Genomic DNA, 24,219 nt, shown 5'->3' on the forward strand with positions numbered 1-24,219 from the left:
CCTCTCGACATTGCAGCCGACAGGAGGGAACCCAGATCAAGACCGGGCAGTGTTGCTGGGTTCAGATTTTTCAGCTCTTGGCAAACCTCTCTGAGCCTGTGTTACATCACCGCCATGTCAACAGCGGAAGCGTCCTCTACCGGAGGCAACCATAACACCACAGCCGGGTGTAGTGTACCGTTTCCCGTCGAAAACGGCAGCTCGCCTAAACGATGATGCCAAGGCTGGGGAATGAGGCGTTCGCTAGTCGCAGGGGGTTTCTTGTTCCCGGTCCCCAAGAGAGTCCCGTTTTAGGTCGATCCACGGTCGCCTATGTAGCAGCAGCCTTCTCTGCGGATCACGGTTGTTCCCGGATCTTCGCACCTGTGCATTCCCCTGCAGCTCTCCACCAGGCCAAGCATTCAGCTCAAGCTCCTCACCGGGCACTAAAGAATAGATGAAGAGTCGACGGTTTGTGGATAGGAGGGCCTCAAAGTTTGCGCCTTGCTCGGAAGCACGATGGACCCGGAAGCTAGCCTTCGATGCCGGGCATGTCTCTTGTTCAGGAGGCTCATAATCTGATGCGGTGGTTGAGAAACCTTGTTCTGTCTGGGGCAAGTTAGCCTCCTTTTAGCCTGGTAGGGAATAACCAACAACTCAGACATACACGACCAACAGAGCTGGCGACACTGATAGCATCCTCCATGACAGGTCACAAGGCAGCTTGGAGTCCACCCCAATTAGACTTCTTGGCTTGATTCCCTCGCAACCGGGAGTTTGGAGGCTGTCCCTGGAGTAATCGATGGATGAATGGAATGACGACACATCCGCCAGCCTGGATAGGACTTCCTGGAAAACAGGAAAGCTGAACGCGCACATATCGACTTCAGATGTCAAGCCCCGGTTTCAGAGATATATAGAGCTGGAGTGACCGCGCCTAGACTTTCAGATCATCATTCACCAAGGTCGATCAATGCCAACACCTCACCTCTCAATCGACAACTTACCATGGCTCAGCACATGAGCTGGTCAGTCTTGCTGACAACAGCAGCTTTGGCTATTTCAGCCTCTGCATCTGCCATCCCGCGCCAAAACCATCCTGACACACTCTTCTCCCGACAGGGACTCTATGGCGGTGGATGTCCCCTCCCTGATGTCTGCACCTGGGGAAGCTGCACCAATGTGACCATTGGGCTCGATCCAAGGGAGTGTGGAAAGTCGGACAATCCATGTGAACCCGGAGCGATTTGTGTTGCCGGGCAATGTTACCCCCTCGATCTTGGATCGAACGACGTGGGCCACAAGAACTGCAGCAATTCCACCAGCTCCCAGCTTTGTCTGCCTGGTCAGTGGTGCAATAAAGGCAAATGCGATCCGATCCAGATCCTCGCTGATTCTCGCCACTGCGGAAATGGTCAAAAGCCTTGCCGTCCGGGATCGCTCTGTGTCAATGGCAGATGTCAGAAGATTGACATTGGATCTGACCCGTCTTCATGCGGACCCCTGAACAAGACCTGCGGCCCTGGAAACTGGTGCCTCGACGGCAGCTGCCAACCGTTCGTTCTGGGAACAAATGTGCAAGCTTGCAACCAGAGTATCCAGTGCCCACTTGGCTCGTCATGTCAACAGGGTTGGTGCCGCCAAGTGTTCATCGGAACCGACCCCTTCAACTGCGGCGAGGGACTTGGCAAGAAGAACTGTACTTCTGGACAGCTCTGCGTCTCGGGAAGCTGCAAGTCTCTGAACTTTACCTCTGAAGCGGCTCAGAACAAGACTTGCGGATCTTCCAAAAAGCGTTGTGAGCCTGGTAACTTTTGCTGGAAGAACAAGTGTCTGCCTATTCACATCTCCGCCGACCTCTCACAGTGTGGCAGCGACGGAAAGCCGTGCAATAGCAGTCAAGTGTGCGTATCTGGACGTTGTATCGGCAACTTGACACACCCATGGGATGTCCCGCCGATTGGCTGCGGCAGCAGTAGTGCTGTTGGTCTTGGAGGCCCTGGTGGTCGCCTTCCTGGGCAGGGGGGAGCCGGACAACAAGGGCAAGGGGGTGCGGGTGAGCAAGACGGCAGCGACTCATCGGGTCAAGGCCAGGCCGGAGGTCAAGGAGATGGTAGCGGATCAGCTGGTCAGGGCAACGATGATGATGACTCGGGCAATCAGCAATCTGGAGGCCAGTCCAGTGGCAGTGGCTCGTCAAACTCCAGCCAAGGTGCAGGAGGCAACGATGGCTCTGACGGGAGCCAGTCTGGCGGTCAAGGCGACAGCTCCTCGGCTCCGGGAACAGACAATGATGGATCCGGATCTGGACAACCTGGGGGCGGTCAGGGCACTTCCGGCAACGGCGGCCAAGGCGGCAATGGAGATGTCACTGGGGGTCAGAGTGGCCAGGGAGGTCAATCAGGCCCAGGTGGTGGTGCTTCAGGTGATGCCTCGGGAGGGCAGTCTGGCCCAGGATCCCAGGGCGCCGGCTCGACTGGCTCAGGCAACAATTCTGGAAGCCAATCTGGCTCGCCTGGGGATGGTTCTGGTGGCAATAGCCAAAACGGCCCGGGAGGGTCTGGCTCAGACGGCAGCGGCTCTGATGGAGCTAACAACTCCTCAGACGGAGACGGAAATGCTGATGGGGGTAACTCCTCTGGCAGCAGTGGCGGCAATGATGGCAATGGCTTGCCTGACGGATCCTCCGACAATGGGAACCAATCTGGCCAGGGAGGGCCCGACTCGAACGGATCTGGCTCGCAAGGAACTGGGTCTGGGGACAGCGACGGCCAGTCTACCAATAATGGAGGATCGGGGGGTGCCTCTTCCGGAGGAAGCGGTTCAGGAAGCAACTCTGGCGGGAGCGGAGGCTCTGACGACGGGGGAGACGGCTCTTCTGGATCTGGATCTGGGTCTGGTTCAGGAGATGGCGTTGCTCCGGATCAAAGTGGAGGAGCTCCAGGCGCCGGCTCTTCTGGCGATGACTCCTCCGGTGACGGCTCTCCAGGTGATGGCTCTTCCGGATCTGATTCGGGAGGTGGCAATTCGTCTCCTGATCAGAGTGGGAGAGTTCAGGGCACCGGTTCTTCTTCTGATGGTTCATCTAATGGGGGCTCTTCCGGAAATGGCTCTTCTGGAGATGGCTCTTCTGGAGGTAGCTCTTCTGGAAATGGCTCTTCTGGAAATGGCTCTTCTGGAGATGGCTCTTCTGGAGATGGCTCTTCTGGAGATGGCTCTTCTGGAAATGGCTCTTCTGGAAATGGCTCTTCTGGAGATGGCTCTTCTGGAAATGGCTCTTCTGGAAATGGCTCTTCTGGAGGTAGCTCTTCTGGAAATGGCTCTTCTGGAGATGGCTCTTCTGGAAATGGCTCTTCTGGAGATGCATCAGGAGATGACGGTTCGGACCAGAGCGGGAGAGTTCAGGGCAGCGGCTCTTCAGGCGATGACTCTGGAGAAGATTCATCCTCGGGCAACGGTTCATCGGGCAACGGTTCCGGAGGCTCATCATCGCCAGGAACCGGATCCGATTCTGGAGGCAGCGGCTCAGGAGGAACGGAGAACCCTGACGGCAGCGGCTCAAGCGGTGGTTCGAATGGAAGCCCAGGGAGTGGCTCGAATGGCGGTTCCAGTGATGGCTCCAACGGAGGATCAGACGGCTCCAACGGAGGGTCAGGCGGGAACTCAAATGGCAGCTCGGGCGGAGGAGGCTCGAATGGAAGCCCAGGGAGTGGCTCGAATGGCGGCTCCAACGGCGGCTCCAACGGCGGCTCCAACGGCGGCTCCAACGGCGGCTCCAGCGGCGGCTCCAACGGAAGCTCTGGAGGCGGATCAAACCCTGGCGGCTCTGGGTCTGGAAATGGAAATACCGGCGGCAACGGCTCAGGGAATGGATCAAACAACGGGGGAGGAGCAACTCTTTCCTGCTCTCACGATTCCGAATGCTTGTCTCAAAGTTGCGTGGATGGCAACTGCCGCCCTGTTCAGGTGCAGGGTTTCGGCGGATGCGAGGGAGTCACGTGCGGCACAGATGAAATCTGCTATGATGGAAGATGCCGCCGCTTGACAGACCCTACCAACTGTGCCGGAACATCATGCCAGAGCGGCCAGGTATGCGTCGACAACCAGGGCTGCCTCCCGGGAAGCGCTCTCTGCGGGTCGTCTGTCTGCGGAAACGGAGAGAGATGCCAGGATCAAGTATGCGTGAGGTCGTTGGGCCCTGGAACTGACGATGGTGACGACGGGGACGACGGTTCCAATGGCCCAAGTACTGCCAACTCAGGTGGTAATACAGGTTCCGGAAACGGGAACCCTTCTGGAGGTTCAAGAACTTCCCAATCTTCGGGACAGACCAACAACTTGTCGGCAGGCGGCCAAGTGACAGCCTCTCCAACTTCAACACCACCGGTCATCGCTTGTACCACCGATTCGGACTGTTTCGGAGGTATTTGCAGGAACAACCGTTGCGAAAGTCCGCTATTGACGCCATGCATCGATGATTCCGACTGTGCAGCAGATGAGAGGTGTCGTAGTAACCTCTGCTTCCCAGAAGACCCACGTACAGGTCCTTCAAATGGCAATGAACTCGGAACGACTGGAGCAGCAACCGGCCAGGGTTCATTGACCAGAGACACAGCCTTGGCGTCTGCTACACGCACCCAAGCAACATCGCAACAAAACAATCCATCCCGGACCACCAACCCGGCGGCGGCGGCCACGACGTCTGGGGTGAGAGGCAACGTTGAAGGATTCCAGAGCTGCGAGGTCGATACGGACTGCCAAAGCTCAGAAGACACGTGCCTCCAAGGGCGCTGCGTTCCTGGTAGCGGTACTCCCTGCTCCATCAACTCTGATTGCTTGGAGGAGGAGATCTGCCGCGATTCCATATGCGTCATCGGCGTCAGATGTATCACGGATGAAGATTGCTCGGTAGAAGGATTCACCGGTATCTGTGAAAACGGTGTTTGCTCTAATATCCGACCACAAGGGTGTTCTGAGGATATTGAATGCTTGGATGATGAGCTTTGCTTGGATAGCCTCTGCGTCCTCGTGGGACCTGTGGCGGCGTCCTCAACTGAAGACTCTGGTTCGGTAGGACCTGGTCAGTCAACAGCTGGCAATCCATCAGCCAACCCGTCAACCGGTAACCCCTCCCGCACGAATCCTTCGACGGTGGCGACACAAGGTGGCACCGGGTCTGCGGGTACGGGCGCAACCAACACTGGCTCAACAGCGGCTTCAGTTGGACAAACTGGAACTGGCACGGGAAACTCTCAAACGAACGCTGGCAACTCTCAAACGAACGCTGGCAACTCTCAAACGAACGCTGGCAACTCTCAAACGAACGCTGGCAACTCTCAAGCCAATACCGATAACCCGGATGGCACCGCGACCGATACCGAGCCCAGTCCCACTACCACAGACGACGGCACCGTGCAAATCCGTTGCGTGACGGACTCCGATTGCTTGGCCTCCAGTGCATGCCCCCCTGGGCGCTGTGTGTGCATTCAGTCAACTTGTCAGCAAGTCACAAGCTTGACTTCTATTCCTGGGACCACTGCAGGTCAAACTGGAGCGACCTCTGATGGAGGCGGAACGGGGCAATCTCAAGGCCAGTCTACCAACACCGTCGCAAGTGGAACTGGATCGGGTGACAGCCAGGCATCTACAACAAGCGACCTCCCTGTGGAGACAAACGACCTCGTCCCCTGCAGCGTGGATGCTGATTGCTTTGGGGTAACTGGAGGGCTTTGCACACTTTCGGTCTGTATCTGCCTGGATTTACTCTGCCAGCCAGACCCCGAGGCTCCCGAACCGACTGCTGAGACAACCAACGCCGGGACTGGACCTGCCCCAGGAGGTGTTGACACCACATCTTCGGCAGTATCCCCTACTGACACCACTTCTCTGACACCTTGTTCTGTGGACAGTGATTGTCTTGTCGACGTCTCGCTTTGTGTTGTTGGGGGCTTGAACGTGTGCGGCTGTATCAACGCGGTATGCGTCCGGACGACAGACCCTGGCAACACTGAAGACGGCGAACCTGGTGCAACAACGTCTACTCTTGGGACAGTCGGGACTGATACCATTACCGAAGATACACTCATTCCTACGAGTTTTATCACTCAGGTCACAACTGCAACCTCGGATGTGGTTGAACCTACAGATCCGGCATCACAGTTCCCATGCTCTACAGACTCTGACTGTCTACTGAACACTGATGTGCAGGCTTGTGTTTTGGGACTGTGCATTTGCGTCAATCTTTTATGTCAGGAGGCGACGACTCAGCCCATGGCATGCACGGCGGATTCTGACTGCTCGGGAGGTCAGGTCTGCGAATCCAGCATATGCGTTGATCCGCCAGCACAACAAGCTTGCACGGCAGATTCTGATTGCACAGGGGGTCAGATTTGTGACTCGAACATATGCACAGATCCGCCGTCGCAATCTCCATGCACTACAGATGCTGACTGTCTGCTGAACACTGATGTTCAGGCTTGTACTCTGGGACTCTGCATTTGCGTCAATCTTTTGTGTCAAGAGGCGACCCAGCCCGCATCATGCACAACAGATTCCGATTGTACGGGAGGCCAGATCTGCGAATCAAGTGTTTGCGTTGATCCTCCAGCACAACAAGCATGCACGACAAATGGGGACTGCACGGGGGGCCAGATCTGCGACTCAAACGTCTGCGTTGATCCGCCATCGCAATCTCCATGTAGTACAGACTCTGACTGCTTATTGGATGTTAATCCAGCTTGTGCTCAGGGCCTCTGTATCTGTGTTAATCTTTTATGCCAGGAGGCGGCTCAGCCGACGGCATGTACTGCAGATTCTGATTGCACAGGAGGCCAGGTCTGCGAGTCAAGCATATGTGTTGACCCGCCTGCGCAACAGTCATGCACTACAAATGCTGACTGCTCCGGAGGTCAGATATGTGACTCGAATGTGTGCGTTGATCCTCCAGCGCAGCAGTCATGCACGACAAACGCCGACTGCACGGGAGGACAAATCTGCGAATCAAATATTTGCGTCGACCCTCCGGCACAACAAGCATGCAATACAAATGCTGATTGTTCGGGAGGTCAGATTTGTGAATCACTTCTATGCGTCGATCCCCCCGCACAACAGTCATGTACTGTTGATTCTGATTGCTCTGGAGGTCAGATCTGCGAGTCGAATCTATGCGTTGACCCTCCAGCCCAGCAGTCATGCACGACGGACGCTGATTGTACAGGCCAAGGAGAAACCTGCGTTAATGGGGAATGTACTGTTTCCACCGGGCCACAATGCAGCGTCGATGCCGATTGCTCGGGAGGTCAGATTTGCGAATCGGGTACATGCGTCGATCCTCCAGCACAATCATGCAACATCGATTCTGACTGTACCGGCCAAGGGGAAACATGCGTCAATGGAGTCTGCACCGTTTCCACTGGGCCACAGTGCAGCGTTGATGCCGATTGCTCAGGAGGCCAGATCTGCGAATCGAATACATGTGTCGATCCTCCATCGTGCGCTGTTGATTCCGACTGCACCAACCCAGGGGAAACCTGTGTCAACGGAGTTTGCACTGTTTCTACCGGACCACAGTGCAGCGTTGATGCCGATTGCTCAGGAGGCCAGATCTGCGAATCGAATACATGTGTCGATCCTCCATCATGCGCTGTTGATTCTGATTGTACCGGCCAAGGGGAAACCTGCGTTAACGGAGTCTGCACCGTTCCCACGCCTGGAGGACAGTGTACCGTCGATGCTGACTGCTCGGGAGGTCAGATCTGCGAGTCAAGCCTCTGCGTCGATCCTCCAGCACCACAGTCATGTAACGTCGATTCTGACTGCAACAGTGGGGAAACCTGCGACAATGGGGTCTGCAGCACTCCTACACCGGGAGGGAACGATCCGTGTCTTGACGCAAATGACTGCGTTCTTTCAGTCAATCCTCTTTGCGTCCTTGGGCTGTGTATTTGTGTTGACGCGCTCTGTACACCGGACCCCAACGTCCAGACTTGCGAAACGAACGCACAATGCAGCGCTGGCGCACTATGCCAGCAAGGAGTATGTGTTGATCAGGTTAGTTGCACGGGAGCTGCGTCGTGTGTCGCACAACTCGATGTTTGCATTCTTCCAGGCTTGTGCGTCTGTGTCAATGGTGTTTGCGGTTTCGGAGGAAGTCCGCCGGCACCGGAGTGCGCCGTTGATCAGGACTGCAGCTGTCTCATTCCCGGCATCACATGTCGGTGCAATAGTGGACAGTGCCAAACCATTATTTAATATTCATTCCAGGGTTGAGGCTTGGGGTAATAGGTGGAGGGTTTACGAGCTTGTCACTCCCTTGCCTGCTTTCTTATATTTTCTGGGCCAGGGGGCGTACTTTGAAGTCGAGATTGATTTAATATTTAATATTCTTTTCTGAATTTCGAATTGATTTTCTTTTCAACTGAGCGCGGTCTGCGTGGACATCTTTTGGGTTCTGGTCTCGTTGGTGAAACATCGGTGCCATTTGAGTGTCGAAGCGAACATCAAGTAGGGTCTTAACAAGCACATCGGGGCGGAGCGAAGAGTACCTGAATAAATTAACGGCGGATATAAAAGCTCCTGTGTTGCTTGAAGGCCAGCCCTTTTCTTCCCATACCTACTCCTTGATGTCTACCTATTGACTGGCAGTCCGTCCTGCGCTGTCAACTGACGGCTTTCGTCGGCAGCGTTACAATCACGTGCCTTGTGCAAGAGCGTCCGCTGCGATGCAATGCCCTATACCCTAGAGCCAGAAATGCCCAGACAGTTTGAGGAAGCTGTGGCGAGATTACGGCCTCAATTGATAGATGGAATGCTTGGCATGTTTTGATGAATAGAAAAGATACAATTTGACAAAATTTGGCTGGAAAAGGGGAAGAGGAGGCTGAGATTAGTACGTCTAGCCATCACTGTGAGAGAAAGAGCCCAGCGAAACAGAATGTTCCCAATCGTCTCGCATCTGACCGTTCAACACAGGAGAGAAGAGATCAAATCAAAAACTAGAGCATCAGATTTAACATCAAAGTCCATGTGGCACGCTGTCCAATTGTCTTACATGATCCTAGACAAGGTTCGGTACCACTCCACAAGGCGTGCGATGGACCCTGGAAACGCGGGAACTAGCCTGGCACGCCTGGGCTGTCTCACAACGGCCGAACCCCAGTCCACGTTATAAATTTAATCCCCGAGCGTTTCTACAGCAGCTGCGAAGGCCAGTTCTCTGAGTTATGTCAAGCCTTGCTTCGTGCATTTCTTCCTGAGGTCTGTCGCCCCCCAACGGATTTGCGCTGCAGAACGCTTGACCAATGTCGTGGCCGCCCCGACTCGCGCCGTTGCCGGTTCTCGGCAAGCACAGCCGTGGACGAAGCGACCCTGTTGGGCGCGTGGCTCGTGGCCGCTGAAAATCGCTGGGCAACCCCACCTTGGCGTGGGAGCGTTGAACGTCCAGCTGCCGCAGCGGCAGTCGACTCTCGTCGGCAGCCAGGTCATTTCGCCAACGGTCAAGCAGGGTTGCGAGGCATTGAATGCGAAGTCTCAAAGGCAACACAAGTAGAAATAAATGTAATCCCAGGACTGTTTGCTTCACGCTACTTAGTTAAATCTACCATGCGCCCTTGCCAGCTCTGACAATTTCAACTACCATCTGTGATGCCCTGATCACCTTGACGTGCGACGTGGGCGAGGCAACCCCAGTCGATGGGCGGGCGGTGAGGTCTGGCAGATCAAGCCGGATCCACGAGGCGTGCGACGGCGGGCGCGCGACCGGGAGTCCCCTGTGTCGGCAATCGCCCGCGGAAAAAAACTGCGCTCGCCTAATTTTCCAAAAATGGGTGGGGCGCGCACAAAAAATAGGCGCGTCCTCCAAAAACGCGTCCAAAAAATGCGCGCCCCACCCCAAAAATGCCGGCGTCCCTGCGCCCGATTGTTTTTAATTCGGGCGCGCGCGCATGGGCCAGCGGTTCCTGCAGATCAGCTGTCAGATCAGCCAAGACCCACTCACACTTATTTAATCCCCTCCTCTCTTCCCCTCATCATCATCCAGCAGCCTCAACATCCTGGCTCTTCAACAACCTCTTCTTCTCTTCTCTCTTCAAACAAACAAACTAAAAAACAACCATCTCCTCGATGATCTCTTTTCTTCTTCAAACAACAAAGGCATCTGCACCTGCCTTCCTCCCAAAACAACTCCCACTCTCTGCCGCCTCCACCTCCACCTCCACCACCACTACAACATGACGCGCCCCTCATCTTCTGCGCTTCTGTCGAGGCAGAGATGATCACTTCAAACAAACAAACCCGTAAGCTCTCACTCTTGCACAGGTCTGACTCATCGCGAACTTACCTTTTGACCTCTTTTCCAGTACCCGACTGTTGATCGCACTACACTCAACATGTCTCCAATCACTTGACGTTTGGCATTTGATGGCAGGCTCCCATTCAAGTATGAACGCGCCTTAGCTTCTCTTTTTGTCACGCTGACCTTCTCTAGCCTCGCGACACTTGTCGCTTCCTCCAAAAAAAAAACAACAACACACACCTTCCACACGCCTGCCATCATTGTGAGTCCACCAGTTGACCTGCATGCTAATTGTGTCGATAGAAGCCCGGGGAGCTGCTTGGGTCAGTAAGCATGGATGGCGGTAAAATCGTTCCCTGTCTTGGCTGGCCTAAACTGCGTGTGCGATTGGCCTCTATATAGCGTGGTAAGACCTATCACCATGCGGAACCTCCCTCATGCAGCTCCCCGATCGCTTCTACCGACACAAGCTTGCAGTCGTCCTCTGGTGGGCGATGCCTTTGTCACATCATCCGAAAAAACAACCACTACCTGTTTGCCATCACAGTAAGTCCACCTGACCTGCCTGCCTGCTAATTGTGTCGACAGAAGCCTTGGCGAGAGAGCTGCTTTTTGGTCAGTAACATGGAGGCGGTAATTCGTTCCCTGTCCCAGCTGGTCTAAACTGCGTGTGCGATTTCGCTGGCATATAGCGTGGTAAGGCCTCACTACATGCAGAACCTCCTCAAAGCAGTTCTTTGGTCATGGCTTCGGTCGACACATGCAGCTGCAGCAGTCTCAGGTGGGCGATGGCAAACCAGCTGATTCCCTGCCCCAAGAGAGTGAGTTTTCCCTTTTCTGACCTTGATACCAATTGCTGACCAGCCTGAGAAACCACAAACATCACAGTGACAGCTCCTCCTACCTACCTACCTACCTACCTACCTACCTACCAACCTACCGATCGACCGAAAACACACGACCGATCGACACACCCGATTGCGAGAACACCGATCGAACACACGCACACAAACACAAACAAACACACACCACCGATTGCGGGCTAGCTGCACTTCAAGACTTGGGGCGGGGAAGATGAACTTTGGTCTTTGTACAATTTGTGAAGGATTTGGAACTGGGAAATGATTTGGTTTATGGATACTTGTACATGGGTTGGAAATTGTTTGTCTGGGTCTTTGAAATGAAGCATCATGGCTGGGGATTACCTGGAGTTGAATACCTACAAGGTCATCATCAATCACATCACATGGGATACGTTCCTTCTCTCACAGTTAATTTGTTCTCCACGCTTGCCTGTGTCGCTCATCGTATTTTGAATTGTTCTGCGTACCTAATAAAAAGGCGGGAAGCTTCCTTCTCGTGATCGCGTTGTCGGGGCAGCCCCTCAGATGCAGGTCGGTCACCCTCGCCCACCATCAACGCGTATGCGTGCTGCCTTCAAGGACATGCTTCACTGGGAATTGATTGTTACCGCAAATCGACAAAGGAAGAACGGCAACAAAGGGCTCAGTTTGACCTGAAGCGCCTTGCGACGATCTCGCATGTGCTTGCGCACTTCATTGCCGTTTGCCTGCGCCTAACCTGGCCGCGTGCTGACTTGTTTGCCAGAAACCGACAAACCCTGAGGATGGCGATGTCTCTAGAGGAGTCCCATTCAAGCATACCACAAAGTTGCTACAGGGCGCTGATGGGACACGCTGCGTGCGGGCTTTCAAGGTTCATTGGGATCTCGTTCTCCATCGCAGTCTTGGGCTCTATGCTCGTGGTCTATACTGGCTGCTTCATCCCCCTCATGGCAAATCGATTGACCAAAATCACTGCAAGAGATCACTGGAGGATGATATCACTGCACCTTTCTAACCTGAGTCTAGACATGAGCCTCGTACTATAGACCGTACGACACGCCCGAAGCAGTCAACTCGCCCTACGTGTGATGGATCCCATCTCCGCGAAATGACAACCTATCGGAAAGCATCATCCAAGGAAAGTTGTCCATCTTTGCCACATCGGCGACGAGAAAGCTCGGTCAGAATCAAGTGACTACGCTCCACATGCTCCGAGGCAGGTACCAAGAGGAGACTCGTTGTTTTGCCCGGCTGTCGTTACGTTTGCTTGCTAAATGGGTAGATAAAGATGGCATCTGGAAGTTAACTCAGCCAGTGTTTCTCATCGATCGACCGAGGTATCTTCTAATGGCTGTAAGACGGCAAAGGCCTCCTCTCTTTGATTGACAAGGCCGTGGTGACAGGAGGCCCGAGGCGCTGAGCCATTGCGTTGAGGATTGGCGAAAGAAGCAAAGGATCGGAATACTTGGTGAGATCTGATTGAGAAGAAATGTGTCTGTACACGGTCTTCAGGAGATGGCCTTTCTGCTAGACTTGTCGCTACCCGGATCAAGAGGGCGACGAACAAGGAACTTTCGCATCCATGCCAGTCGATATCCACGCTGCCACAGCCCAGAAGACAGCAGTTATTCCAGGACGGCGGTAGCCGTTGTTCACTACCTATACCAAATCTAAAGAAGCGCTCCATGTCGAATAGCCTATACTGCTGACCCGAGTTTCACTGACAGCCTGTCACGGCGATTCTTGTCTATTCACTTCCCCCAAGACCTCCCGGGACTAAAGGTCGCCTCCCTTGTCATTATTAGATGCCTTGATCTTGGCTTTTCCTTGATCTATGATTGCTTATTCTATCCCATCGGCCCCTTTCGTTGGCTACCTCCAGACAGGCACTCGGACACAACACCATTCAACACTCTCGAAGACGCAAGTGGGCTGCTTCTCCTGGATCAGCCTCAGCTGGACATTTTTGAGCCTCTGGTTTGTGTACTGCCAGACTTGAACCGCACGAGAAGAGTGTCGATGTAAGCGCCAGGTTCTCGACTCCTGGAGGTGTCAAGTCACGGCAGGCTCTGCTCCAGGGAAATGGAGGGGGGCTTTGGGCATCATATCGTCCTCAAGTTGAAAATCAAACTCAAGGGGGCCTTTAACCTTTTGTTCTTCCGGAGATTTCTGTTCTCCATGAGCCTCCCTTGGGACACTTGTGGTTTAACGGATGTGCCGCCCTAGCCAAACTCTCCACCTGACAATGCCTTCAACCCAGGTCGGCCCACGAAGGACCCTGAAATCAGAAGTTGGGCAAAACTCTAGACCCTACCGACGGGCTGGCTCATTACCCCAGCCATAACCTCATTTCGGGGGTTGCTTGGTATTGCCCGAGGCTAGCAAGAAATGTCTGTCGGAGGCAGTCAACTGTCTCGGTAGGAACCCAAGAATCAATACCTAGGTACTGTTTCTACCTACATGTATAGTCTAAATATGGATATCTCTTCCTTCATGTCTAACTTACCGCACCCACATGGCTCGGGCCAACAATATGGTGGACGATTCTTGTACGGCGCCGGGGACTTGAATGGGCGAATGTCGAGTGCCACTCACGGCTCAATTCATCCACACGGACTGAAATCTAGCCTTTGAAACTCAAATTGCCCTAGTCATATGGGAGACACAAGTTGACATTAAAAATAGATGCAACATTGTAGGAATGATGCTCCCGGCAGTTTGGCACGGGGTATTTTGGTGTAAGCATAGTGTCAATGGTCAGGATTAGCACCATCATCAGAAGATTGGCACCGCCGATCCACCCCCACTATTCTCTCTGACGGTCATGCAGCCGCAACATCCCAGCTCCATCGTCTCTAAAAAACGTCATCGCCATGTCCTCAACACCGCAAGACACCAAACAAGAGGCCGCCGAGGCTCCCAAGCCGACCGAGGCTGGATCGGATGCCTGGAGCGACGATAAGCGCCGCAAGTTTGAGACGTGAGCGACCGCCGTGCGCTGCCACCCGACGAGAGCCGGCCAGCTGAACGTGGATAGGAAATCGAAGAGCGAGTACTACGACCCGTGCCAGGAGGCCGCGCAGAGGAGTTATCGGTGCTTGTTCAGGAACGGAGGGGATAAGTCAATGTGTGGAGAGTACTTCCAGTATGTCGAATCGTGGTTGGGAGGATCAATGAGCTGACGGCTTTGCAGGGCGTATCGCGACTGCAAGCAAGCATGGGTACGTCGGAGTCAATTGACGTCGAGGGATCGGTGATATCGAGTTTGAATGACGACTGACGTTTTCCGCAGACTGATAAACGGAGGAAGGAGGGCGGCGGCTGGTTCTAGGACGATCGACTCGAAACGAGACGGATACGTGCTGAACGATCGAATACTCGACCCCGAGAACTGTATTATACGGAAGAAAACACCACCAACATTGTACGATATTGATATATGGCGGATAGATTGAATTCAGGCTGGGGAGTTGCAAAACGAGCACAACCGAACACCATACTGGGATCCAAGGGACACCCTTCAGTCCCTAGCATTGGACTGAGAGATTTGGCGCAGTCTCATACAGCAATCATAGTCGCCATCCTCCGTCACTCTGGCTTCTCCGTGACCTTCTGCGGGCTCGTACTGAAACTTTACAGTCTTAACCCAAGCATCTAGCTCATCTCCATCCCACGTCAAGGCTTGCTCAAGGACATGCTTGTCCAGCACAGCACCTACGTCCATCATCAGTCGAACCGGACTCAGCATTCTTCCGCTGCGCAGTGACGGCGTACGCAGGAAATCGAGCGCCAGTCCGATGGCCAGCAGGCCTGCTGTCCCAAGAGCCAAGAGGCCCGTTAGCAGGATCCAGGAGACAAAAGTCATGGTGTACAGTTGCTCGCCGTTCCCCTCAACCATGACTTCAACGTCCATGTTCCTGCCGCTGTCCCTCTCCGCCATGTTATATGCCACATCCCTCATCTTGGCCTCGAGCCACGCAAAGGCCTTGACGATAAAGTGGATATTTGACATCTGGATACCAGATCCCGAAACGGAAGCGGCATCAGCAAGGTGCCCACCTAGACCAGGCGTTTTATAGAAAGCTGATGACGCGATCTCCCACTTGTTTTGAAGACTGTACAACAGGGGACGACACTCCTCGAACCTGTGAGTTTGTTCATCAAGGCGGACCTTCGAGATGGACCAATCCTTGCGGTTGACTGTTGCCGTGCCCATGGTTATGCTTAGCTCGCAAGTCACTCCGCATATCGTCCAGTCCAAAACTTGGTCGTCCTTCTCAGGGGAGTAGCGGTAGGTGCCCAATGGCCCGTAGTCCGTGAGATACGTGGCGGTGTCTTTTTCTTTGGTGTAGTAGAACCACCCGATCCAGATCTTTTCATCTTTAAAGGCTACAAGAGGGCGCGCTACTCCAATGTCTGACTGCCCTTTCAGCGAAGGGGCCATGTTCCTGCCCCTGCCTTTAAAATCGGCCAACTTTGACGCGATCTTGATCCTTATATGGAACTCGGCATAGTTCTCCTCTCTGGAATCCAACTGGACCTGGAAACTTCGTATATCGGCGGGCTTGCAGGACGCTGCAAGCTGATATGCGGGCACATTGAAGAGTCTCTTCGCTGACTTTGAGACCCTAGACAGAGACTGGCTTGACACATTGAGGACGACTTGATGACTGGTGTTTGTAGTTCCAATCTCGGGGGGAATATTATGCAGGCTCCTGGTGAGCTGTGCTGAGAGTTCGATGTCTTGACCAGAGTCGAGAATGTCTGAGATCACCTTTGAAGGTGCATCATCCTTCGGCCCATACAGCGTCTCGACTTTTTGTGTCACGTTGGCGATGTTGAATCCGATAGCTTCGTACGCCGGGACATTCGTTAGGAATGAAAAGCTCAAGGCAGAAAGGAGGGCCACGGTAGCGAGGCAGATGAGTCGGGGATCGCGCGTCCGCACAAAGGTCCAGTGCTTGAGGGGACTGTACGACCCCAGTCTGTGCCGGCGAGCTCCGTGAGAGCCTTGAGGTTCACGGGACGATCCCCAACTGTTCCCTGGCTGATTGCACAGAGGCGCACTAGTTTGAAGATGTACCAGTTGGCCAGGGCGAGTAGTCCCGGGGCGATCAAGATGGAGCAGGCAACGTCGATGAGCTTGGCCCAGATGAAAGAGAAGCGGCAACTGATGGGCTCAGACTGTGTAAATCCCTTGTGAGTGTTGAGTTTTATGTGGAAGATGAGGCCGAAGGAGACGCACATGGCGATTGAGGCTATGATAGCGATCATCACGATGTCGATGAGGACTGTTTTGCTGGTCCGGTGATAGGTTGGCATCTCAGCCTGTTCTTCCTCTCCATCCACGGCGTCCTTGGGTAGCAAGATATTCGTGACAGTCGCTTGTGTCTTTGCCTCGTTGGCTACTGTTGGAGGTGGCGATGCCAGCTCGTCGACGGACAGAGGTGACACTGGCCTGTCGTAACCCGCAACCTCTTGCGATGTCATTTCTTCTTCGCGACGAAGCTAAAGAGTTTTGAGACAGTAATAACAATATTTCCATCATTGAAGAGGCCAACTGGCTCGCATTTCCGACGGGAGTGAGTGAGCCTCGTCTCCTCCGCCAAGTCTCGGAGCCTCGTGTGAATGGCCGAGAGCTGCAGGAAGCACAGCCACTGAGACCGACAAGGCATTCAACGGAATACAAGGTAGCTGAACTCAGTTCCAGCTGGCAAATGTTGCTACCGTGTAGCCTTGACAGCACGTTACATTCTCTCCTTGCCCGTATCAGATGTAGCCGCGTCTAACCTTGTTCATCAGTCTGTTCAACCAAGCCAGGCACCTGGGTTACGGAAAAAATTAAGACACAAGGATAGACATATTAGAGTAACCTCCCCTAAATATAGTTAATAAAATATAATAAAAAATAGATAAGAATCTTCTAGATTATTATATTATTTTATAATATTTTTTATAAATTAATTTATTATACTTATGCGAAGTTAGGTAACCCTTTTAATACTCTGGCGTCCCGTTTATTTCTTTACCCGCGTGCCAGGCAGAGAAACATGGATGATAACCTCGACGAATTAGGATAACCTGGTGATACTACATCCATCCCCGTCATACATACAAGGTCAAAATGTCAGACCATATGCTACCATGAGAAGCCTACCTTTCGCCACCTTGTCTAACAGACACCAGTCGCAGACGAACCCCCATCACATACGATTCTCGATTCATGTCCAGCCGTCTGTCAGGTTCATACTTAAATTTGGCACCTTCAGCGCAGTCATTTAGTTCCTGCCGGCTCATCCAGTAAGTCTCTTCGAAAGCAGTCTTGCCCAGCGTCCTGCCCAGGTCGGCCGTCAACCTCACTGCGTCCAGTACCCTCCCGCTTCTGAAAGACGGCACTCCCAGCGAGTCAAGCGATAGAGCAACTGTTAGAGCGCAGGCGACGCCTAGGGCGACAAGGCCAAAGAGGAGCATCCATGGGACAAATGTCATGGTATACGTGTCCGGCTTCTTCTCCAAAACCTCGACCTGGGAGACGAGACGCTCGATCTTGGCATCACTCTTGTCGCCTTGGATTGCTTCCCTCACTGCCACCTCATACCAGACGAATGCATCAACGAGTGTTTCGATACCCCAGGCAGGTCGGTCTGCCTCCTGGTATGCCCTGCGAGCTGCTCGTAAGAGGTAGCCGCCGATACCTGGCGATCTCCCTACACGACTACTTTCGAACGTATCAAATTTTTGTCCTAGGAAGAGTATTGTTGCCTCATCTTGGGCTTCAAGCTTCTCATCATATAGCCTGGATTGGGCCAATGACAAGGTTGTTCCATTGAGATTGGCCGTTGCCGTTCCAGACCATCTGTTGAGACTGCACACTACGCCCCAGAAAGTCAAGTCGTAGCTCTCGCTCTTAAACTCGCTCCCTTCAGCGCAAGAGGGACTGTGAACGACCTCTTTCGCTCTGAATGGGACTAGGCTGCTGTACCGCGTTGTTTCCGTCAAGTCGACAGTTTCATTCCCAGTATAACTGAATCCTCCGATCCAAGTCGCTGTTCCGCTGAATGCGATGAGGGGGTACCTGACTGATGAACTGTTTGTTCTTGCAGCTTCCATCCCCTGTCTTGCAAGAAGCTCCTCGACTATGCCAAAGTCTGCTCGAAATCGTGTAGACCCAGACACCGAGGATGAGGCAGCTTCCTCAAGATTGAACCTGACGTGCGAATCGTTCTTGTCTGGAGAACCAATTGACACTGTCGAGAGGTTGGATGGTTTGCATGATGCCGATATCCGGTAGGCAGGCACATTGAATAGCTGTTCGATTGTCGGGCGCATTTCTAGGCGTGCTCGGCTCGAGATGTTGACGCCAAGGAAGCCGTTGGATCTTGGCTCTAGGTCTGTTGCTTGTAGACGTTGGAGCTGATTCTCAAGATCATTGAGAATCTGCAAGCGCTCGGTGTCACTGATTTCCAAGGGTAGGGGTTGCTTCAAGAAATTTTGCATCCCCTGCATGGCTTCAAGAGTCGTTGTCGTATTTACGCTGCCGGCTTCCTCGTACGCGGTGACGTTGCTTAGAAGAGAGAAGCTCAAAGCTGAAAGGATGGAGATAACTCCCAGACAAATGATCCGAGGCTTTTGTGATTGAAGAAACGTCCAGAACTTGAGGGGGCTGGTCGATCCCCAGTCAGTGCTGGCAACTTCCACAAGAACGTTGAGGCTTGCTTTCGAGTCCCGTTTGTCGTGCTCGTTGACCGCAGAGAGACGAGCGAGCTTGAACATGTGCCAGTTGGCAATTGCGAGTATCGCGGGAGCCACCAGCATGGAAGCGGCAGCATCAATCAGTTTCGCCCACGTCGAGCTGACGTTCCCGCCGATACGGACAGCTTTGATATAGCCCCCGTCAACCTTAGTTTGTATAAACGCAACCAGCCAGCAGGCGGCAGAGAGAGCGAAGAGGCCGGTGATGGCGATGATGATGATGGAGTATCGGACGTGCTTCTTAAGAGGGGTAACTAGCTCCGGGGGGGACTCGGCTTGTTCTTGAGACTTGCCCTCGTCGCCCGTGACTGATGGATTGTGGGCATCTGTTGGGATGGGATCTTCAGTACTATCCTGCTTGGCTGTGGCTGTTGAAGAAGTGCCGGTTGGTTCTGGCGGTGTCTGTTGCTCTGTGACAGCAGTCGCAGGTGACACTGAGCGAGATATCGCCATAGGGGGCTGAGACTCTTGTTGAAAGGCCATCCGAGAATAGAGAAGAGGTGAGAGTATCAGGTTGAATGCAGTGGTGTTTTGTTCAAAGCCAAGTTGTGAGTGTTTGAGGCCTTCTATGGTCTGGTTGGCGATTCTTTATACCTGCTGGATTACTAGACAAGCGCACACAGGCCCCAATCATTCTCCTCTGTAAACGAACGATTGAAAATGGGACTCTTAATCGTTGTACAAGTCGAGGCTGGATGGCGCAGCCGCCTCTGTCCTTCCCAAGGCATGGACGATGTTGAACAGAACCTGCACGTGACCCTCCCAGGTTACCTTGGGATGTTTCGAGGCGGTGGATAGTGCCTGGATGCTAAGCACACCGACAGTTCAAGTCCTCGGCAGGCCAGATATGACGATTAGACAACCTCTTTAGGGACATGATAAACAATGGCTGCCGTTGATGAAGAACTCCCATGGCTGTAGCTTGTTGCAGAGTGTCGATGCTGCCTCCCATTGCACTCCTTCGTAACGGCCCATGTTTGGCAAAGTAGTAGCTCTCCTTTGTTCTTGAGGCTGAGAAGGATGCTTGTACCGTTCGGATCCAGGCTAGTTGTAAACCCCGAGTGGCTCGGACAACCCAAGACCAGAAGCTCCGATGTCTCACATTCTTCCCTCGGCCTGATCTGGCGCATCTCCGGCACACAGAATTTATTCTGCTCTCAGCCCTATTTGCTGACCCAATACGATGTCATGTCCACCACTCCGTCATACCGGCGTGCCATGTGATGGGAGCAGGTAACGTGGAGCCCTCGGCATGTGTGTCAAGAGGCGTTCATAGGGCAGAGCAGAGCCGCAAGTTTGTACTCAGTTTTGTTCATGAAAATCGGTGACAAAATCCTGCTGAGGGAGAAACTCGCAGGGTGTGCACGAGGGACAAACGAAGTGCATCGGAGTCTTTTCTAAGCAGCCCGAGCGGACACTCACGATGACCTAGTAGAGCTCGACGGGCTGGTCTTGTTTGATCATACCAAGGCTTTATCCAACCCTTTCGTGAATCGGGATGGCTGCCCTGACCGTGGTCGGTACTGTCGGTCAAAGGGGTTCTATTGGGCGTTGAACGACGTTGAGGTGGCTCGGTTTCTTGACGATCGTGTTGGCCTAAATGTCCGGATTCGGGTGCCATGCGATCTTTTCTCTCTCATTGAAACTAAATTCTAGATGAAGCGTCATTTGGACTCTTTGCTATTGTGCTTTTGCCGAGTTACAGGGGCTTGCCATCTGTTGGTGAGACCGAACTCAGGGTCATGGTGGTCATGTGATGACCAGCGCAAGTGGGGCATAGCTCCCACCAGCCACACACACCACATCCGCACCGCCACACCGCTGCTTCCCTTCTGCCCCACGTTCTCAAGTTCAATTTGTGCCCCTCCAAAGCTCTCGACAATCTCACGCTTGTCCCTGGACTCATTCTCACCCTCGTTAGGCCAATCTGAGCGTGGAAAAGGGCGTGAAGCTTGGCGCACTCATGAATCGCCAACAGCGGCCGGTCCTCAAAAACGGCGTCGATCTCCAGCTCCAGTCTGCCTTTAACGATGGCAACTGGGCTGTCGTGATCCGCCTGGCTGAGAAGCGAGCTCGAACGTTTAATGATCAGTATTATGAGGTGCGCAGCTCGACTTTCCCGGAGGTATTGAAGAACACTAAGTATGGATAGATTGTCAAAATATGTGCCGAAAGCCAGCTTGATGATCCCAGTGCCAAGTTTGCTGCTGTGACGGCCATCGACAAGTTCGTCAAAGAAGGAACCGTTGTGAAGGACGTGGACGGTATCGATCTCCTTGAGTGGGCAACGCAGGGCCTAACGACCGAGGATGAGTTCTCTCAGACTCTGGGTCCTTTGAGGGCACGCCTCGTCAAGGCTTCGCCCAAGGATAGGATTGGCGCCAGCCGGTGCTTGGAGTCTTGTCTGCTGCATTGGGACTTGATCAGTGCCCAACAGGTATGACAGAGTCCATCGTCGGCTGACCCGGAGGCTGACCTGCTACCCAGGTTGCGGCTATCCTCGACAGATCGTTCCCCCAGGATCGGACATTCATGTTTTGGAACATTGTCATTACACATCTATTGGCGGTAATGTCGTTCGTGTACCTCTGCCTGTCGCGGGCTGACATCCATCAAGACTAGCCCTCAATCGCCACCCGAGAAGAAGAAGCTATACGGTATGCTCGCATTGAAACAAATCCAGCGTGCTGCACAGCTTTCTGAACAGGTATTTTCCCTGCTCACGCCAACAAGTCTGGCATTAACACTACCAGGCCGCGAGCTCTGAGGGGGACGATGCCAAGCCCCAACCGCGAAGTGTCCAAACGGAGGAGGAGATCTTGCTACTTTATGACATTGTAGAGAAGCATGGCTCAGAAGGAGACTTTGACAAGCTTGTTTCTAGCCCCGTCTTTTGTCCACTTGTACAATTCCGCAAGGGCCGAAAGGAGCTCTTCTTGAGAGTTATTTCGAAACACCAGCGCCAAGGAGACCATGAAGCCACCTACCAAATATGCAAGGATTGCTTGTCGACAGAGGACGAAAACGGCCAACCAAACCTTTTGGGAGCGGACTGGAAGGTCTGGAAGCACTTTATTGATGCAGCTGCCCAGGTAAAGACTGTGAAGCCAGAGTTAGTCAACCATTCCCTCCATACCCATCTTTGACTGACTCGCCCTAGCATTGAGGAGACTGTTCAGAAACTTCTTCTAAAGTTTGTCAAGTCACCTAATTTGCGCTCCATCTACAAGCGGATCATCTTGTTGGCGCGTGTCGCCGCAGCCTTCAACCTCGCATCAAATGACAAAGACGACCTTGCCGATGGCGAGCCTGCATCTTTCCGACTCAAAGAGCTGATCAACTACATCAAAGACCAAGGCATCAACGCTGCCTGTTTCGATGATATCAAGACCCTTGTTGAGGTGCTCACCCCACCTGCTTTGTCGTATCTCGCCTATGACTTTGTTCCCAAGCTGGGAGACGAGATGGAAGACGAACTCAAGTCGGCTAGGATAAGAACCCTTTCTTACAAGCTGCAATACTTCGCCGCTACTTGTCCTTCCATGTACACCAACGTGCCCGGAGAGAAACCTCTGAGGAAATGTGTGGTTACCGACGTCGAGGTTGACGCCAGCTCACCAGCGCCTTGTTTCAACACGATTGCCAAGGATGCGCTGGAGGTGTACAAGTCTTTGACTGAGCTTACAGAAAAGCATCCATCCGTTGAAGGCGAGATTAGGCCAGAGCTGGCAGTTATTATTGCCCTCTGCAACATCCAGCTGGCATTCCCTCCCTCAACAGAGATATCCAACTCCCCTGTCTCTTTTGCACCGCTCCTTCGTGCTGTCTTGTTGCTAGAGCACCAGCTCTCCTTGACGCCCAAGCATGGAATCATCTCACTCCTTCTTGTGCAGCTACACCTCCTCACGGGCTCATCGCCGCGAGCGCGTGAGATCTGGGAGACGCTTGGTGTGAAACGCACCATCATGGACTCCCTCGGCCCCATTTTCTACGACCGCCTATCTACCCTTTCCCCGGCCCTGATTTCCCCGTCCGATAACTGGGGTTGGGATCTCATGGAGCTTCTTCAATCTCACTTTAGCGTGTCTTTGAAGCTTCGCATGCCTAGGCGGTTGATTGATGCCTTCGAGTCAGGCAGCTACAGCAGCGTTATCGACATTCCTCAGTATATTGAGGATCTACGATGGAGTTGCACCCGGGCGATGAGCTTGGTGGAGGAGACTAGGACCGAGAGACTTCTAGGAGAGAATTTCTCCGAGGTTCTCATCGACCCCCGTTTCGGTGAGTCTTCCCAGACGTTGTGTATTTGGTGTGGTGCTAACGGATCCTAGTCGAAGTGACTGATGATACCCAGCTCGTCGAGACCATCGACTATGGGTCTTTCCCCTCGTGGGATTGTAGCTCTCAACCGCCTGTGTACTCTCGCCTTCGAGTTGGTCCAGCATTATCTGTGCGTCCCAAACATCCAAACCTAGGTGCTCGCTAACAGGTCCAGAACCGCCGTGCTCATTTATCGCTTCTTGCCGAGGCATTCCACGAGATACTCAGCTACAAGCCTCCAGCAATTTACAAGGCTTCAGCAGCAGCCGCGATACCCGACCAGATCTTTGTGCTCGAAACGCTGAGCCAGCTGAGCAACTCATTCACCAAGTTCCTCCAGGGACCCAAGAAGGATGTCACACCCCAGGAGGCGACCTACTTTGAGGTCATTAGCCTTTTGAGCACCCTCATTCCCTTTGTCACGAACATCGGCAAAACAAAGACTATCCCTGAGGAGTTTGCACAGATTATGGACACTCTAAGTATCGCTCTCGAGACCCTCAAGCTCGACATAACGGATCCATCCGACGTCTCGAATCAAGTCACTGCCCTGAGCACGCTTCACTCCCTCGCCATCCTCCGCGACACGGCCGGCGCAATCAAGAACAGCGCCAACTGGATCATTTCGTTCAACGACCGCGAAAAGGAGCGCGACCGCTCCGGCAAGAGTAACCTGCCCAAGGAGGTCATGGTCCAGATCAAGGACCTTGTCACTGCGTCAACAGCAGCTCTCAAGGAGGGCAAAGACTGTGTGGACAAGCTGAAGGGCCAGGTCATTGGCAGGGACTTTGAACCATCGGTGAGAAGATGGATCTTTGAGGATGCCGATGATGTATTGGAAGTTGTGGGAGATAGTGCCACTGGGAAGCTTATCAAGAGCTGGGAGATGAACGTCAAGGGATGGATGCACGTTCAATGGAGTTAGATGGGCTGGCAATAGACATACGTTAGATCTATGTAACCAATACATGTAGCACGTCCGTCATGCAGGCATCTTCCTAGCCTATGAGAAAGCGATCAATTTGATCCATC

General features: G+C 53.4%; 5 protein-coding genes across 5 annotated transcripts; 3 read left to right on the forward strand and 2 right to left on the reverse strand.

Moving 5' to 3' along the window:
* Nucleotides 1-987: 987 nt before the first annotated feature.
* NCS54_00197800 (Hypothetical protein) lies at nt 988-6,439 on the forward strand (the record flags this gene model as incomplete). The annotated part of the gene is made up of 2 exons (XM_053147590.1): nt 988-6,309; nt 6,359-6,439. The coding sequence occupies 2 exons, from the start codon at nt 988-990 to the stop codon at nt 6,437-6,439; spliced, it is 5,403 nt and encodes a 1,800-aa protein (XP_053003565.1).
* A 7,549-nt stretch (nt 6,440-13,988) lies between these two features.
* NCS54_00197900 (Cytochrome c oxidase-assembly factor COX23, mitochondrial) lies at nt 13,989-14,446 on the forward strand (the record flags this gene model as incomplete). The annotated part of the gene is made up of 4 exons (XM_053147591.1): nt 13,989-14,095; nt 14,153-14,260; nt 14,309-14,336; nt 14,408-14,446. 4 exons carry the CDS (start codon nt 13,989-13,991, stop codon nt 14,444-14,446), a joined length of 282 nt encoding a protein of 93 aa, XP_053003566.1.
* Nucleotides 14,447-14,635: 189 nt separating this feature from the next.
* NCS54_00198000 (Hypothetical protein) lies at nt 14,636-16,605 on the reverse strand (the record flags this gene model as incomplete). Its single annotated transcript, XM_053147592.1, has 2 exons — nt 14,636-16,085; nt 16,199-16,605. 2 exons carry the CDS (start codon nt 16,603-16,605, stop codon nt 14,636-14,638), a joined length of 1,857 nt encoding a protein of 618 aa, XP_053003567.1.
* Nucleotides 16,606-17,268: 663 nt separating this feature from the next.
* On the reverse strand, nt 17,269-19,320 carry NCS54_00198100 (Hypothetical protein; the record flags this gene model as incomplete). Its single annotated transcript, XM_053147593.1, has 1 exon — nt 17,269-19,320. One exon carries the CDS (start codon nt 19,318-19,320, stop codon nt 17,269-17,271), a length of 2,052 nt encoding a protein of 683 aa, XP_053003568.1.
* Nucleotides 19,321-20,830: 1,510 nt separating this feature from the next.
* On the forward strand, nt 20,831-24,112 carry NCS54_00198200 (Hypothetical protein; the record flags this gene model as incomplete). Its single annotated transcript, XM_053147594.1, has 8 exons — nt 20,831-20,968; nt 21,020-21,304; nt 21,355-21,435; nt 21,485-21,574; nt 21,621-21,979; nt 22,028-23,148; nt 23,199-23,317; nt 23,363-24,112. 8 exons carry the CDS (start codon nt 20,831-20,833, stop codon nt 24,110-24,112), a joined length of 2,943 nt encoding a protein of 980 aa, XP_053003569.1.
* Nucleotides 24,113-24,219: the final 107 nt, after the last annotated feature.

Source organism: Fusarium falciforme, chromosome 2, assembly GCF_026873545.1.
Source record: "Fusarium falciforme chromosome 2, complete sequence".
In the NCBI taxonomy this organism is placed as follows: domain Eukaryota; kingdom Fungi; phylum Ascomycota; class Sordariomycetes; order Hypocreales; family Nectriaceae; genus Fusarium; species Fusarium falciforme.